This window comes from Physella acuta, unplaced genomic scaffold (genome assembly GCF_028476545.2).
Source record: "Physella acuta isolate Inbredline_101_S28 unplaced genomic scaffold, ASM2847654v3 ptg000362l, whole genome shotgun sequence".
In the NCBI taxonomy this organism is placed as follows: domain Eukaryota; kingdom Metazoa; phylum Mollusca; class Gastropoda; family Physidae; genus Physella; species Physella acuta.
The window spans coordinates 798,180-816,622 of NW_026731881.1; the positions used below are offsets into that span (position 1 = coordinate 798,180).

The window sequence follows — 18,443 nt, forward strand, 5'->3', positions numbered from 1 at the left end:
ATTGGCTACTGTATAATTTCAAAAGCGATGAATCAGACCTGAACTTATTTTTGCTGCTGAATTTGGAAATTAGGGCCATACTGTCAATAAAGTATTTAGGATATAATCAAGATACAGCAGGAAGCCAATATTGATTTGTATCTATGCAGTCTTTTGCGACAAAAGCCATCTGATGAGGTCAGTTTTCTGGTCCATAGATGTTAGACCATGTCACCTCAGACAGTCCAACCATAGTTGGGTAAAATAGGACCAACTCCTTGACCAGCTTTCACATGGAAAGTACATGGAACCATATTTCGATAAATCAATGGATATTGATATAGAGATAACTAATGTATAAATCTCTGGTAACTTTGTACTTTACATTGAACTAAGTTTGGCTACTAATCTGTGTCAAGCATGCATATTGATGCAAAAATGATGACATCAAAATGGAAAGACTGCATAAAATCATCCATGTATGGCTCTAGCAACATGCCCCAATGGGCAAACTAAGTGGTAGCTAATGACCATATTTTTCAATTTCCAACTAATGTCTCCAATAAGTTGAAATACAAAGTGACAGCTATTACAAATAGACAGCAGCAGATTTACAAAATTTGTATATTGTCAAAAAAGTTGGTTCTGCCCCAAGTTGAGCATTGAGTATAGAGAACTATGTCCAAGCTACTGCAATTCACATTAGATCAAATAAGAAGCCTTCTGAAACCACCCACTGATTGTTGGGCCCAATAGCGTCATCCAAAAGTTATTATGCAAGATACATGTTAGATGGGAAAATAACTATTTGTTAAATATATAGATTCTATCTCTAGTCTATATAGCTTTACTGTGCAAACTGATAATAATTGTGATTAAGTTTTCTTGCATATGAAAAATAAATTGATAGTAAAGGTATACAATTTTATATTTAGTAACGTCTAGTTTTATTTATGCCTAAAAAGTATAATAATAAATTACCTAAAACTAAAATTTAGTGTAGAAATGTATAAACTATAATTTTAGTGTCCATCTATCATTGAAATAATAGTTATGCTATAAAAAATATACATATGCAATAATAGATTCTTATATAAAAAGTATACGGGTCAAAATGACCCGCCTTGTAGTCGAATACAGTGAAATAGGGTTGTAGGGATAGGGTTAATAAAAAAAATTAAATCCTTCTATATCGATCACACACGACCGTGATTTTAGAAGTCTTGAGCTCAGTTTCCAGAACGTGATTTTAAAAGTCTTGAGCTCAGTTTCCAGAACGTGATTTTAAAAGTCTTGAGCTCAGTTTACGGACTTGAGTTAAGTACTTGTTAACCAATGAGCCCACTAATAGATTAAATTGTTACGCATCCCCCCCCCCCACACACACATAGGTATTGCTGCTGGGGCACGTGAGTAAGGCTTGACACAAATTCTTCTAGTCCAATCAAACATGGCCAACTTCGCCTTCTATCTTAGGTAATGTTTCAGTGTTTGTTTTTTATTTTGGTGCTTTTCCATGCTTCTACCAATCTTGTGGTTTCTTGGACTCATTTCAACGATCACAAACATCTTTTGATTAACTGGCAAGTCAGGAAGTAAACAAGGCATCTCATCATGTATAGATTAATTTAATCCTAGCTTTTTCCCATCAATCATATAGTACATAACAATAACATACAGCTGACATACATTTCTAACTACACACATAGAACTATGATAACAGATAACTAGCATCCACTAACATGACACTGAACTAACGATAACAATTACATACCAGCAGTTATATTCTATATACACCTGTAAATAGATCAATTTGTTCTGAAATTAAAACATACACAAATATAAAAAACAAACAAACATGGTCTAGCAGTGTGTTAACTAGTGGTATGGACAGTCACACCATAGGTGGAGTAGAGTGGACAGCCACAATGTAGGTGGAGTAGAGTGGACAGCCACAATGTAGGTGGAGTAGAGTGGACAGCCACAATGTAGGTGGAGTAGAGTGGACAGCCACACCATAGGTGGAGTAGAGTGGACAGCCACAATGTAGGTGGAGTAGAGTGGACAGCCACAATGTAGGTGGAGTAGAGTGGACAGCCACAATGTAGATGGAGTCGAGTGGACAGCCACAATGTAGGTGGAGTAGAGTGGACAGCCACAATGAAGAGTGGACAGCCACAATGTAGGTGGAGTAGAGCAGACAGCCACAATGTAGGTGGAGTAAAGTGGACAGCCACAATGTAGGTGGAGTAGAGTGGACAGCCACAATGTAGATGGAGTAGAGTGGACAGCCACAATGTAGGTGGAGTAGAGTGGACAGCCACAATGTAGGTGGAGTAGAGTGGACAGCCACAATGAAGAGTGGACAGCCACAATGTAGGTGGAGTAGAGCAGACAGCCACAATGTAGGTGGAGTAGAGTGGAATGCCACAATGTAGGTGGAGTAGAGTGGAATGCCACAATGTAGGTGGAGTAGAGTGGACAGTCACAATGTAGTTGGAGTAGAGTGGTGTGGCTAGCAGTTGAGTGGTGTGGCTGCAGGCTAATTTATTCACCAACCAAGTGGAATGGTGATGGCAAAAGTTAGGATTTATAAATCTTCATTTACTGGCCTAGATAAGTAGGTCACTGGCCTCATTCTGGCACTAGAGTGCAAGATAAACAACAGTACAAGCTGTTACTGAGTCACTCAAACACTGACAGATAACAGACTACAAGATATGACTGACATCACTGACAAATACAGATATGACTGACATCACTGACAAATACAGATATGACTGACACTCATCTATATACTTTTCTTTGATTACATAAAAAATACATGATGGTTATTTAAAAAATGGTAAAAAACGTGCATTCTGGGATGTAGATTTATAAAAAGCACTAATGGTGCAGATTTGTATATAAAGTTCTATGGCTTATTAAGGGTTAGTAAAGATTCATATTGTTAGTTTTGTTCTGTTTACAGATGCCACAACATACATCAAAGGAGCCATGCCATGTAAGATAAAAGTCTCACACCTTATAAAGTAAGGGCCTTAATCCAAAAAAAGTAAGGGCCTTAATCCAAAAATAGTAAGGGCCTCATATAAGGTCTCGCATCTTATAAGGAAGGGGCATCGCCTAGAATTAGGTAATGGCATCTGACTATCTAAAGTTGAACGTCTGACCCCAGCTACTTGTAAGCATGGGCAGACCTAAGCTAACTACACAGGGGTATAGGGGACATCAGGGGACCTGGCGCCATGAAGGACCAGGACATTACAGGACCAGTGGGTAACATAACCTGATGGCAGGGTTACATCAGGGTTGAGAAAATATTGCATATTACAGACAGTACCATCATGTGGTACACCAACTGTTATTCATCATGTGTTAAACATTCTATGTTAAACATGATGTTAAACACCATGCTAAATATGTTATATTAAATAAAATGTACAGTTCAGTCAGTACAACCTAGCTAAGGCCCATCAATAAAAACTATGTATAAAAAACCACCTGAAGTACAGCTGGACCAGAATAAAACAACCAAAGTATTTCTGTATCCAACAAGGTACACAACTCTTTTAAAGACCAACAGAAATGTTTCTTTCATCTTGTAAACAGCTGTAAAGTATTACCTCTAAAACAAATTCATGTTGTAATTAATAAAAAAAATAAATAAGAAATTACATTTGGTTTCACTAACAAAAAAATCTGGCCATGTCTGAAGTAAATAAAGAACTCTTCTGTATAAAAAAAAATTAAAAAATATAAAACAATGGCAAAGGAATGATTTTTAACATAAATTCAGAACTACAAAGATGAGTCATGGAATGTAAAGAATTTTTTTTAAAAGTTGAGCTAGTGTTCTACAGCTATGTACAATAAATTAACCTGACCAGAAAGTCAGGGGTACAAGTGTATGTTGACATCCACTGTTACTGGTACAATATCAAAGTACACTTAAAGAAGAATCTCTTCATACACAACATAACCACATCCAAATAATTATGGTACAATTTAAAATAAATAAGCATGCAAGAAACAAAATTGAGCTGAGACATACCATCTTACAATTTAAAATACTTGAAAAAAATTGTATAATTATGTAAAAAAATGTATATGGCAGGGAGTGTTTCTACAAGTCTAGTTGCTAAAGAATCAGTACAAACACTGTAAACTTGTAATATCTCTTAAAGAGGAAAGCAAGGGCATCTACATTTTACAAAACAATTTGAAAGATTTCACTGAGAGACTACAGGGAAGAACTAAACTTACGCGAAACAATTACTTTCACCCAAGCTGAGCCTATTTTAAATAATTACTTTCACCCAAGCTGAAGCTATTTTAAATTACATATACAAACCAAGAACTGATTTCCCGGGCTGATAATTTTTTTGTACTTTCATTAAAAAGCTACAAGTGTAATTTGGTGAGAAATGTTTCTCAGGGACTGGTAGCCAGATCAATTAAGTATGGTGGAAACAAGCTAAACTTAAATACATTTCAGGGATATCAAATTCCATTAAAATAATATTAAAATAAAACACAACAAAATCTTCTAGAATAGGAATGTGTAGGGGTAAATAACTCTAAAACAATGCATGGGAATGAAAGAAGCAGCCAAAAAAAAATAATTAAAATGAGCCAAGGGGCTTTGAACTGGAATGTCTAGGGGCAAACAATACCAGAAGACCATGCATGGCATAGTAACCAGAAGAAATCTTTCTGAATGTTTGGCCTCTAAAAGATTTTATGAGATTCTATACCCCGAATGCCACACACAAAAAACTTAATTGTAGCAGAAATGGAACTGGCTTTCACAAAAAACAAAACAGGATGCTAGAAATGGGTGCACATTTTCCCTAACCATTTCGACCAAGGTCCTGGGGGTGGGAAGTGGAAATGTTTGTATAAAACAATACAACCATAGCTTGAGCATAGTGTGCTCATTGGCTAAAGAGGGGGTCACATGGTGTAAACTTCTTTCAAACAGGAACACCAAAATTGTAGGAACAAATCTTTTTACCAAATCCATCAAACAAATCACAACACACAAAGTTTGGTAAATTACAACATGACCCTTGATACAACTACAACATACAAATTTTGGTAAATTACAACTACTGCCATTCCTATGAACTAAGTTACTTCTTATCTAGAGACACATACACTTGCTGAACTACTCCAGTATTTAATGAATGCCACTGATCAAAGTATCATCCACTACATCCGTCACAAACAATTGCATGACTTAATGGACTGACACACTACCTACACACAGCTAGTGCTGGGTGGGTCTACTGCCTGACACCTATGTACAACTGTACAACAAAACATTGGACAAATTTAAAGCTTTTACATCACCACCTCCAAACATCAGAGAAAAAAAGGTCAGCAGTTATGGCATCATTGAGGATAGTTCAAGGTCATTATTGCTTGTCAGAATAACTTTGGCACCCAAGACGGTTGTGTCTGCTAGAACTAGAAACATGGGGTGGCAATACAGAGGTTCAGACAGTTTTTTCTGTAGACAGGTCGTGTGAGGTATTTAGCAGGATTATGCTAATTAAGATATTTTCTTTAAAAAAAAATCATGTTAGCTGAAGTCAAACAGACTTATATTGGCATTGTAAGTATGAAGTTGTGCTGAAGTGTCCCTATACTAGGACAGACATGAGTGAAGTTTGTGCAGGAGCTGATGTATCGAGCATAATTTCTCAATAATCAATGTATAATAATAGCCAGGAGAAAGCATCAAGGCAGGGGAATTGCAGGTGTGCTATGAAATGAAATGCCGTCAAACTGTAGACTCCATGCCGTAGGCAGCGTCGCTATGGTTACTGTAGAGGGAAGGCTGAGATGAGTACAAGCTGTCTTTCTGCTTGAGTGGCTCGGCCTCCGGCACTTCCTCGTCTTCAGTTGTGTCCATCTCCTCAGGGTCAGTGACCAGGTGGTCAAAGTAGTGGCGGAACACAAAGTTGTGGTCAGAGTGGGTCAGAGAGTTTCTATCACAGTTGGGGAGGGGCGGGACCTTGGAGTCCTCGTCTATGACGTGTGAGCTTTCTGCTTCTGACGTGGTGCACATCTTCTTCAGCTGGTGGCCCGTCTTCTCCCGGCGCCAGATGTAGATGCTGATGATCAGCAGGACGATGGCGAAACCCATGCACGAAGCAACTATGGCGCCTTGAGTGCTTGCAGGTAAAGCGGAGGAGCTGGCCTGTTGGCATACTAGCAGGTCAGTGTCTTTCAACTCTGAGATTTGAACGTTGGGTAACGTTGGCGCCACACAGTGGAACTGCTGGCAGTCTTGTTGGCTGCTAGATGTGCAGCTGAGTTTCTCTAGGCTGCTGGCTTTTGTCAGCCAGTCCCTCAAGTATTTTATTTTACAGTCACACACCCACTGGTTGGACTGCAGGTAAAGCTTCTTCAGCACATTCAACACACTAAACAGGTCCTCCGGCAGGTAATGGAGGGTATTTTGGGACAAGTCCAACTCTTTCAACTCAGTCAGACTATTGAAGGCATCAAACCGTACCTCCAGTAGGGAGCACCCTGATAAATTTAAAATTCTCATTTGTTTCAAGTCTGAAAATGTGCCGGGGAGTAGATGTCTGAGTGGGTTGCCAGCCAAGTTCAGGTTCTCCAACTCTCCAGCCAAAGGTTTCAGCGTGCCTTCTTCTATCTTTAAAATCAAATTAAACGAGAGGTCAACGGTCCTGATAGAAGCTGCGACCAAGGCCGAGGCATCAATTTTGCTGATGCGGTTGTATGAAAGGTCCAGGGTCTGGAGGTGGGTTTCTGGAAAACTTTTCTCCGGGATGACCTGGATCTCGTTGTTGTCCAGGTAAATGACCTTCAGGTACATGAGCTTAGACAGGGCGTCAGGGGAGGGGAGGGAGCTCAAGCGGTTGTGACCTAGATCTATGAGAGAGAGCAGCACCATGGAGTGGAAGACATCTGGGTCAACCTGCACCAGGCTACAGTCCCTGGCACGCAGCTCCTTCAGCTTGTTCAGGCCCTTGAAGGAGTCGCCAGATAAACTTCTCAGGGGGTTGCGGTCAAGCCTGAGTGATGTCAGGGAGTTCTGGGTACTGAACACATTGGCTGATAGCTCCTGTATAACAAATGTCAAAGGTTATTCCCATTATAGTTATCAAAAAACATCAAAAGAATATAGTCTATTACAGTATTAAACAGCACATACTTATTCTACATTTGGTAAAAATATCTGTTTTTAACTATTTAAAAAAGAAAAGTAAAATTTGATTGATCAAATTTCTAATGCGGAAATTCTGAACTGAAGAAGTTTGTGTTCAGGTAAAGTGGTCCAAACCATTTGAAAAATGTTTTAGGGTCCTATCTTACTTTAAGTAAAATATTTCTGTTAAGATCTAGCTATCTTTACTCCTAAGTAAGTGTTAAGGTCTAATTGTCCCACATTAAAAAACAATTCATGGTTGAGACCTAATTGTCCCGAGGGTCCCTACCTTCAAGAAGTTAGTGTTGAAATCTAATTGTCCCTACCTTCAAGAAGTTAGTGTTGAGGTCCAGACTACGAAGCTGCCCCAGGGGGGTGAAGATGCCGTCCAGCCTGGAGAGCTGGTTGTGGGACAGGTTGAGGTACAGCAGGTGCCCCAGGCTGGAGAAGGCGCTGGGGTTGATGGTGGTCACCTCGTTCTGGCTCAGGTCGAGGTACTCCAGGTTAGGGAATTTGTGGAAAGCTTCCGCCCCAATGTCCTGCAACACATCAGCTGGAGTTAACCATCACTGAACATACAACCAATGTGGAGTTAACCATCACTGAACATACAGCCAATGTGCACTGAATACATCAGCTGGAGTTAACCATCACTGAACATACAGCCAATGTGCACTGAATACATCAGCTGGAGTTAACCATCACTGAACATACAGCCAATGTGGAGTTAACCATCACTGAACATACAGCCAATGTGCACTGAATACATCAGCTGGAGTTAACCATCACTGAACATACAACCAATTTTATTAACACAAATAGCTTACAATGAAGAATGACTCGCTACGGCTGTTTATAATATTTCTCAAAGCATTATTTGTTACATAAAACAATAACATATTTTGAGAATAAGAATCATGCATAACTGATGTCAAGCTTTATTACACTTTTTACCCAACAGCCCATATCATCACATGACATGCTAAAAAAACCAGACCACCAAACACCTAGAATGATGATTATCTCCCATATTCAAGCATAGTAGCTAAAATTTACAAACACTTATTTGTAAATTGTTATTGTTTTAAGTAACATATAATGCTTTGAGAAATATTAAGAAATAGCTGTAGCCATTTAAATGTTAAGTACAATAAATTGAACTTAGTATGGAGCCTGATTGTACAGGGTTGAGGACAACATTTTCAGCACTTGCCTTTACAGAACAGGAAACTATGGTCATTTCTATCAGAGTGGTTCCATTTGTGTGCATGTCAGACATGCGGGCTGCATCCAATCTCTGCAGGCTGGTTATGCTATCCAGGGTCAAGGTCACCAGGTCTGGCTTCATCCGTGTGAAAATGTCCAGCACTTGTCCATCTTTGCATTTGACGTCCACCGGGGGTAAGGAGCAGGCGCAAGAAGGGGGACATCCCTGAGCGTGTGACTGCCAGGGTGCCAGCAGGCCCACCAGGACCAACACTACAGCTGCACTGTCTCTTCTCACCAACAAGGCAGCACTGATCTTTCTTGAAGGTGCTTTTCTTCTCCGCAACATGAGTGATGGGATTATCTTCCTCTTGGCTTACAACTTTTTACAAGTTAAAATTCTGACATGGTACCTGACACTGGCATGACCAAAAGACTGTGGGAATAAAAAAAATTTCTGTCTGTGACAAATTGTAATAGTGTCACTTTAACTTTAAATCATGGCACAATTATTCCCAAATGCCACAATCAGTCAAGTAATAAATGTATTTTTCAAAAGGATGATGGACAGAAAGGAGTCTGACAGTACTTTTATAACTATTAACTAAACTAATATCAAAGTATCACATATATTGTATTGGTGCACACAAATTTTATATTGTTAGTAAATTACCGCCGGCTACATTTCATCATATAAATATTAATTTGTGAAGATTTTAAAAATGTTTATAATTAATCTAATATATAAAGCTCAATTCTGTATGTAAAAATACATATGTTTGTTGTTGACATACTTCGATGGATTAAAGTGTTAGATAATTAAAGTCCTTATGGTCTAAAATTATGAGTTAAAAAATTAATATTGAAAGTTTTGGGAAATAATTTTCATTTATCAAACTGAAAGTAATAATTTTCGGCATGTTCATTAAACACAAGTTTTAAAAAAAATATCATCTTTTACAAAAATTCTAATTATGTCTTTATTTAGTCCTATAACACTTACTTCCCTTTGATAAATTAGGAAAACACAATTACTTCCCTTTATAAAACCATTGCATTAGTGGAAAATAATTTACTTTTTATTACTTTGTTTTGGTGTTGGGAAAAAAAATAATTACATAATTAGCGGGGATTGATCAAGTGCAAATGTTGTAGGTATTTTACGGATAAGCTTGGAGTATTATAATTGTTCATTAAATTGAAACAGGTGCGTTCGTTTAAGTGAATGCAAAAGACTATGAATAAGTTGGGGTACTATAGTCGTTCATTAAGCTAAAACAGGTGATTCCGCCCCGGGCGTTTATGTTCGCGTTAGTGTTTTCTTTGTGTTTAGGTGGGTTTGCGTTAGTGGTTGCGTTTTGATTTGGTTCGTTTTTGTTCTTTCTTTTTTCGTTTTTGTTTGTGTTTTTTTCTTTGGGTTTGTATTTGTGTTTTTGGTTGGTTTTGCGTTTGGATTTGGTTTGTTTTTGTTTGCTTTTTCGTTGTTTTTTTTGTGTTGGTATTGGTGTTTATGGTTGTGGTTGGGTTTGTTGTTAGGTTTTTGTTTTCATTTGCTTTTTTTTTTGCTTTTTTGTTTGTTTTTTCTTTGTGTTTGTATTGGTGTTTGTGGTTGTGGTTGGGTTTGTTGTTAGGTTTTTGTTTTCATTTGCTTTTTTTTTGCTTTTTTGTTTGTTTTTTCTTTGTGTTTGTATTGGTGTTTGTGGTTGTGGTTGGGTTTGTTGTTAGGTTTTTGTTTTCGTTTGTATTTGTAATTGTATTAGCGTTATGTTTGCGTTTTGTTGTTTTGGTTTTGGTTGGTTGTGGTTTGGGTGGGCAATGCCGGGTTTATGATGATTACTAAACACACAGGTAATGGTCTTTAACAGAAAGGTTTTTCACAGAAGCCAGAGCAGGGCCTGGCCGGGATGGCTAGTATTATTTAACCATTAATGTCCCGTAACGCCCGCTGCCGCCCGCTTACAATACGCATAGAAAAATTAAATTTGTTTCATTAAAATTTGGCCTACAAATCCTAATTTTTAACTAAACAGGAAGTCGGATAGTTCCAGCATCCTTTTCCGGTCTTCTAATTTCAATGGCGCATTTGAAAGTTAAAAAATAATAGTTTCTTTCTATCTCGAAATTCTATAACTAGATCTATATATTCTATTTAATACTGTTGGAAAGCCAGGTTTATTCCCAACATTAAGCAGTAGTTTTTATCTTAATTTTCAATTTCATTTAGACAAAAACAAATATTTTGTGAAACTATTCACTTGATCATACAGAGTTATGCTCCTTACATTGGGCCATCATGGGTGGAGTTTTGGTAGACTGAATGGGACATTAATGGTTAAATTTAATAAAAAATGAAATTATACTTTTGAAATTGTTTTTTTTTATACTTCTAAGCTTATCACTAGTTCAACAGTACAAAGTGCTAAAGGTCAGAAGGCATTGCCCTTACATTAACAATGTGGCTGAATATTTCTCTCACTGACAAGTTTAAATGCCCCAAGCATGTGTGTGTCATATTGCTATTGCAATATGCTATAACATATGTTAAAGTTTTATATGCACTGACTGTGACCCCTCAAACTGTAGTATTCTTCTCACTGACAAGAAAATGTGAAAGTGAACAGGAGAGAAGCAGGCAACAATGTTAAGAATTTTAAATATGGATCTAGATATTGATTTAAAAAAAATATGATCTAAAATAATATTCTCTTTACGGTTACGAACTCATAGTGACCAGTTGAAAGAGATGACATTTATTGCAGCAGTCTAGATTTCAGTACCCCGCCTGTTTAATAGTCATCACATGAACTGTAATGTGACATATATCACACACACCACCGCCAGCCAAGCAGTAACAACTACATACTTTGGGTCATGGTGAGTTCACTGTCAGTCACGTAACAAAATATCTCTTCCCTCCCCCTTCAAATGATGTAGTAACTGAGGAAACTGGTTTATTCTGCAAAACAGCTATAAAACAGCACAACACATTACAGTGTAAACTGTAAACCCAATATAGCATGGATAGTGCAGGGGGCAAAATAGAGTAAATTCACAAAGTAAGTAGTCTAAGTAGGCCTATCTACTATAGGCTTTTAGTTAGTCGGAAAATATGGACTTCGTGGAAAAGTTTTGTTTTAAAAACTAGATTCCAAAATTTGTCCAGATTTCTAAAACCTCCAGCCCAAAAACTAGTGATTTTACAGACTTTTTAAGTCTGAAATTCACTTTTCTAAATTCAAGACTTTTTCCAGACTGAGTACTAACCCCTGCCCTAACGCCTAACGGTGACGGTAACCCTGTACTCAGTAGTCGTCAGTCACTAAACTAATGGGCTATTAGTACTATTAGTATCTATTAGTAATAGTAATAGCTAATCTAACTTAAAACTTATTTAATTTTATTTAGTTAGGGCTAGAGATCCAGTATTCTTAGTTAATTTTAGTAATTTTAATAGTAAGTAGGCTTTTTGATGAGAATTACAAAATAATTTTTTATTAAAAATGTATCAATAATAGCTAGAACACTAGTAAACTAAGCTAATTTAGCATATTTTAACTTTCTGTTCAAACTCATTATTACTGAAAAAAATTCCAAAGTCAGGTCAGCCTGTGGCACCCTCCACTGAACTTGACAGAAGGAAAAAAAAACTTGACCCGTGACCTTCATTAAAACAGAATTTGCTTTGTTTTCTTTTTATTTTTAGTAAACATGTGCTTAATCTTACCCAATATGTGATAAAAATTTGAAAATTTATTTTAATTACTGTTGTAAAGTGAGATAAACAGCTTAATAAACACGTGTTTTCTTGAGGGGGTGTGACCCGGATGTGGCACATCGCAATTGGAACTTTATATTTCTGTGTTTTATGACTATATTTGTTTACAATCAGCATGCTATGCTTTTAAAATTGATAAAGGGTAAGTATACCAAGTTACAAAATCTGCAATCTAACTAATAATTCACACTTTCAGTTTAAAAAATAATAAAAACGATCATCAATGAAGAAAGCGTAAATATTCTATTTTTAGGTGTGACATAAAAAAAACAGTCATAAATCTAGCCAAATGATTGGATTCTTGCGCGGCACACATTTTCCCGCGTCTCGTTTTCACCAAACAAGATTATAATAAAATGGCATTATTGGGGGGTGATCGTATTCCCACGAACACATCTCATAAACCCAAGAAATTATTACCAGTTAATTGTAATGTGAGTTATTTGATTTAAAAGACAAGAATTCATAGAGCTATTTTCACTTACGCGCCGCTTGCGAGACAAACAAAGAAATTAGGTCAAAAGTACATCTGAGAATTCTTAAATAACAGACTGAAATAGAAACGGATAGTTCAGTTTTCTAAAATGAACTATGGCATCGTAATCAATAGTTTTATCCCTCTACCGTTTAGTGAAAGCGAAACTGGTTGCCATTTTAGTAAGCGCATGAGCCGTGAGATGCCACGAAAATGACAAACCCGGAAGTGTTGAACCGAACGGCCTATAGTCCCTATAATAAGTAATAGAATCTAGCTCTAGATCTAGTAGACTCTAGATCTAGATGTAGAATGAAATAGTATTCCGGTCTAGAATCTAGATCTAGATCTAATTTACTACTAATTTAGTCTAATATTGATATTCTAGTAGTAGGCCTAATAATTGAAAGGCAGATGCTAGCCGGAATAAGATACGCATGCGATACTCATGCGCAATGGAGAGAAACTGCGACTTGCCTTCGCGGCGATGTTTTCGATGGTACTGCGCATGCATGTGTTTACAACCGCAGAACCCTAACACCAACCCTAATCCTAACCCTAACCCTAATCCTACCCCTAACCCTAGCCATCTTTTGCCGACTAAGTGAAGACGTTAGGGAGAAAAATCTTCTTCCGAGTAGACACTTCGTAATTGAAATTGCCTGCCAGTGCAATTAATTGGGATTGGCCAGGGTAGTCTATAAGGTAAACGGAAAAAAAGTCACAGGAAAAAAAACACAGAAAAAAAGTCACAGTTTTTGCTAGGAAAAAAAGTCACAGAAAAAAAGTCACAGTGGAAAAATTTTATCGGAAAAAAAGTCACAGAAATAAAGTCACAGAAAATAAGTCACAAAAATCTTTTTAGAAATATTTTTATTAATTTGTTAAGAATTGTAAAATTTTGTATGTTTATTGTTGTGGGTTGTATTTTTTGATAGCATAAATTATTTATAGACGTTAAAAGCATTATGATTTATAACAATTGTAAGTAAAAATACTCTAAGATAATTAACATAACAATCTCAACTTTTGTTACGTATTTAGTTAAATATGTGGTAGAAAAGTTAATTATAAAAGAAATTTAGGCACATTTTGCTGTAGGCTATTCTCTGGTCGGCCTCTCCTCAGTAGGCATTGTCCGAACATATTTGTGTTGTTGACGTTATGCGTCAATGACAGCCTTTGAACCTTGTCGGCTTTCTGTTTTGATCCTAAGTTTTGTTATGTAATGAGCGTGATAAATGTGGGCAGTAAAGGTGGTTGAACTAAACATAACTATTGTTGCCATGAGTTGAGGGCAGCAAGTCCGACGAACTTACCATTTCACGGTAATTTAATATTGGTATTTAAAAAAAAAAACACGATGAAAAACGTGGACTTTGGAGCATTCTATTAAATGCTACTAATCTTAAGTTTAAAATAATTACAATCTACATACTTCATAATAAATATTTTTAGATGAATTATAAAAATTCCTATGCGTATACAGTAGTATTTCTCGCTAACCCGGAGGCGTGGCAGGTTGCTAACAACAACATGGCGTACGGACCGGATGCATGACTTCCGACGATTTTTCGTCTTAGTTCCAGAGACCTTCTTAGAATTACTTTTAAAAATGTTTATCACGAGTAAAATGGCGGGTTTTCACGCTATAAAAACATGCTAAAGGTGGCAAGGCTAAATATGCCAGAAAAGCATTTTAAAATTTGCTTTGGAGAATGAAGGCTAAATTTAAAAGTCGGTCTCATTAAAATTAATAGAACTTCTAAAATATCAGCCTGGAGGTCACAAAAATGAATTGGAGGTTGTAGAACTATTAGGTTTATCATTATATGAAGAAATAAATCAAATATTGCATGCGCTTTTTAAAATAAGACACGACTTTTGAATGACAACCAAATTTATTTATTTTTTTAAACCACGTGACCGCTATTTGATGATCACTAGTGGGGAACTTCCGGTACATAGCTAGGCCAATGCCGCTGCCGAGAAAATCGGACAAATCGGCTTTTCCCTACCCCCTGCATGTTCAACTCTATTTTTTGCATGCTTTTATTGTGTTTATATTAACATGTTATACACCATTCTGTTCGTAATTGAATAACCTTTTAAACTGTATACGTTTGATTTTAATATGATTTCAAACGTTGAAGAAATCGCCGATTGAATCGCATTTTTTACCCCCCGCGGCGACGTGCCGATTAAGGGGGAGGCTTTTTCACTTTTTTAAAACAGGGGTGTTACTTTGAGTCTATAGACTCTTCGAGTTTTCGCCCTTCAACAGTGAAACTTAGCAGATATACAGATTAGATGCAGACGTATACAGCGCAGGGTTCGTCGTTAAAATATATTAAATACTTTCAGAGATATCGTACAGCAAAGTTGAACCAAGTTTCCCGCGTTATTTATAGACCGATTTTTAATTTGAACCCTGCGCTGTATTGCTGAAATCTGGACGTTTATTAATATGTATGATTTGTACTATAATGCCCTAAGATAGAGACGTCTATAGACTTTGAAGTGGACCGAAAATCAAAACATAACGCGCCGACCGCTGTCCGACTGAACCGCTCGGCTGTGCTTCGAATCGCCGTCTTTAAACAGACGACGCGTTACAAAATTTTTATACACGAATCGAGTTTACATACTACAACAGTGAAACTTGGCAGAAATACATATTAGATGTAGAGGTATACAGCGCAGGGTTCGTCGTCATAATATATTAAATACTTTCGGAGATATCGTACAGCAAAGTTGAACCAAGTTTCCCGGGTTAGTTACAGACCAATTTTTAATTTGAACCCTGCGCTGCATTGCTTAAATCTGGAAGTTTATTTATATGTATGATTTTTTCTACAATACCCCCAAATAAAACCGCCCATACATTTTAAAATGGAGCAAAAATTAAAATTAACGCGCCGACCGCTGTCCGACTGCTTGCTCTGCTGTGTCGATCCACACACCGTGTGGCACATCCGAATGCCTGGTCACGTGACGCTAGGCGGTCGATCCGATTGGATGATACTGTAAACAATTTCTAAAGATAGATAGGCCTGCATGTGTTCCCGTGTTAGACTCGACGGCTATTTCTATTTTATATGGATTAGATCTATAAGCCGACAGGCATGTTTCATAATTTTGTCCTTACCCATTTAAACGGGAAAAAAAGTCTTATTAATATTTACGGCTCAGGATTAAAATTTATCTTGTTTTTTAAATTAATCCAGATGGTTACTGTCCGATTATAACAATTGTGCGTTTCGCGCACCCTAATTTCATTTAAAATTAGAGCATTTCTTTTTCATAAAAACGGCTTTAAATTTTTTTCCCGGTCCCCCTTTTTTTCACTACACATTTAAATACGCTTAACAACGTGGAGGATACTAGCCTGCCAAATTGACCAAAAAGGGGTGGGGTGGGTGTGGGTGGGCATTCTGTATAACACCCAATGTAACACCCATAGCCTACGTAAGCCTCACCCCGCCCCCACTAGTCCGTGACGCGACGAGCCGACGGTTGTAGCCTTTGATGTTGTACAACACCCGTACGGTACCTACTCAGTTCGTGGTGGTTTCATACTCCACCTCCCTCCCCTTTCACTTTGTGGAGTTGATGTTACTAACCCTCGGGCAAAGATCAAGAAATCTTGCCAGACTTTTGTCTCTGAAATTACATAATATTCGTCTGACACGTTCATCGGGTTGGCCGACTAGCCTATCCAGCGGTCGTGTTTACGTAATAGGGCAATAAAATTCGTTGGTCAGAAGATCTGGCTAGTCAGAGTAAACAAAATCTAGGCAAAAGCTTGTGGTGGTATACGTGTCTGTGTATAGGCAAACACGGTAATCTTACACAATTTCTAGAATCTACAAGATCTACACAGTCAAGCACTCAAACACGTGCTTTTTTTTAAAGAAAATTTTTAATTGTAAAAGGCCTACTGGTAGGCCTACAAAATACAAAAGCCTACTTACTACTAGCATAAACATTGGGCTTAAATAAAATTTATGTTATAGACCTATAACTTACACTAGATCTATACCTTGTGCAAGTTTTAAAAAAAATATTTTCCTCCAAAAATTATTTTATTGAAATTGTAAAAATTATTAATTTTAATATGGGTAATAATATTACGTAATTATCATAAAGCACACTCTGATTCCGATCTGACACATTTGTAACTAGACTAATTCTATAGAAAAAAGTTGTATGATATTTAAAATAAGAAATAAAATTATAATGAAATAGGCCTACATTTTTGGAATAGAGTAGGCCTTTAGTATTGGACATAGATTACATAACATCTTTTAAGAAGTTACATAATCACAAATTTACTATTGTAATAGCATTCTTCTCTTTGTATTGTAAAACTTGATTAGTTATATTTTCTTTTAGTAGGCTATTAACTTGAAGTTAACTGACAAAAGTGATTTCAAAACTAATTCATGGTATATTTTGAGCAAAGGGTGGTATTACATAACCTTAACATTTGATAGTTATGTAACAATGTTGGACCATTTTAAATACTACCATTATCTTCAGCATATATAAATATCATATTATAGATTAAAACAGTGTTACATTTAAACAATGACTTCTTATCACATTGATTATTAGATGTTTTAAAAAAATTTAAAGGGGGGTATTACATAATCTATGAGATTAGTCAATTATGTAATTGAAGGACACTTTTTAAAATAGCGTCATTGGATTCGGCATACAAAAATCTATAAAATATCCTAAAATGATATCAATTGGTGAAGTCTACTTGCTTTTATACCACTTTTAGTGAAAAACTCTTAAAAATTTGGTCCATACCCTCCCAGTATTTTTCCTCTTTCAGGGTCTACCCCGGTTGTCTGAAAAAATGACTGTTTTTTAATGACAAAAAAATTCATAACTTTTTTGTTTATGGTCAGATTTTGAAAATTCAAACTGATCTGTAATCAGATTGACAGCCCCTATCCAAATATGTAACTATTATATTGTTTTACTGAAATTAAATTTTTGCATTGGCCTAGCTACGGTACATGGCCACTTTAAAAGTCTAACCTATTTGTGGTTTTCTTTAGCTTCAAGCGTAAGAAGAGTTGTCATGGAGAGGTGTGTTGTGCATTTTTGTGAGTGTCAATAAATATTAAATTAAGTAATTTCGTTTAAAACGAACTAAAACGTCAAATTAGTGCCTAATGGATTGAATATGGATGTCTATCATTCAGGAGTCATGTTTAATTTGAAATTTGGGTAAATTCTAGATTTAGTAAGAAAAACTAGTATACAGCCTACACACATATTACATTACATTTAATTAATCCTAAGTTAATTTGCACTCTCTATATATTTAATACATAAAAGTATTAACAAATATCATGCAAATATATAGATCTATTTGTGACTTTTTTTCTGTGTTTTTTTTTCCTGTGTTTTTTTTTCCTGTGACTTTTTTTCCTACAATCGTCTCTATAAAACAGGGCCAATCCCTGTTAAATTATTGAGTAACTAGATCGACTTAGATATAGATTCTAAATATACCTTACAACTAGATCTAATATAGATCTAGATCCAGATTCGAGACCAAGTCTAGATTTATAGTTTAATGTTTTTTTAAGGCTACTTCACTTGACACAAAATGATTCCTCAAAATAGTAATATTAAGAAGTACATAATAACGATAAAGCAGTATGGTTTAAAATTACTTTTTTCTCAGAAAAGATCCTGTAATTAAGTCCCTTTGGTCTTGAATCAATGTTTTATTTTTAATCGGATGCCACATTATTTAAAAAGCGAAGCACAGTAGATCTACAACTGATGGGGAATAA

General features: G+C 36.4%; 1 protein-coding gene across 2 annotated transcripts; it reads right to left on the bottom strand.

The window, feature by feature from the left end:
* Window positions 1-1,593: 1,593 nt before the first annotated feature.
* On the bottom strand, window positions 1,594-18,213 carry LOC131941438 (carboxypeptidase N subunit 2). 2 transcript variants are annotated; one of them, XM_059300694.1, is made up of 4 exons: window positions 18,162-18,213; window positions 8,382-8,810; window positions 7,495-7,707; window positions 1,594-7,084 (listed from the first exon to the last, which is right to left on the bottom strand). In XM_059300694.1, the coding sequence occupies exons 2-4, from the start codon at window positions 8,721-8,723 to the stop codon at window positions 5,768-5,770; spliced, it is 1,872 nt and encodes a 623-aa protein (XP_059156677.1). In that variant the 5' UTR covers window positions 8,724-8,810; window positions 18,162-18,213; the 3' UTR covers window positions 1,594-5,767. The 2 variants fall into 2 exon arrangements, with proteins under 2 accessions (XP_059156677.1, XP_059156676.1); XM_059300693.1 differs by having other exon boundaries at window positions 18,157-18,213.
* Window positions 18,214-18,443: the final 230 nt, after the last annotated feature.

What these genes read in the sequence shown, in the direction of transcription:
- LOC131941438 (XM_059300694.1), bottom strand. Translation starts at nt 8,723, where the DNA reads ATGTTGCGGAGAAGAAAAGCACCTTCAAGAAAGATCAGTGCTGCCTTG. An exon ending in TAGTTTCCTGTTCTGTAAAG is followed by an intron (nt 7,708 to 8,381) that starts GCAAGTGCTGAA and finishes GATGTGTTGCAG; the next exon opens with GACATTGGGGCGGAAGCTTT. An exon ending in TCAACACTAACTTCTTGAAG is followed by an intron (nt 7,085 to 7,494) that starts GTAGGGACAATT and finishes TTTGTTATACAG; the next exon opens with GAGCTATCAGCCAATGTGTT.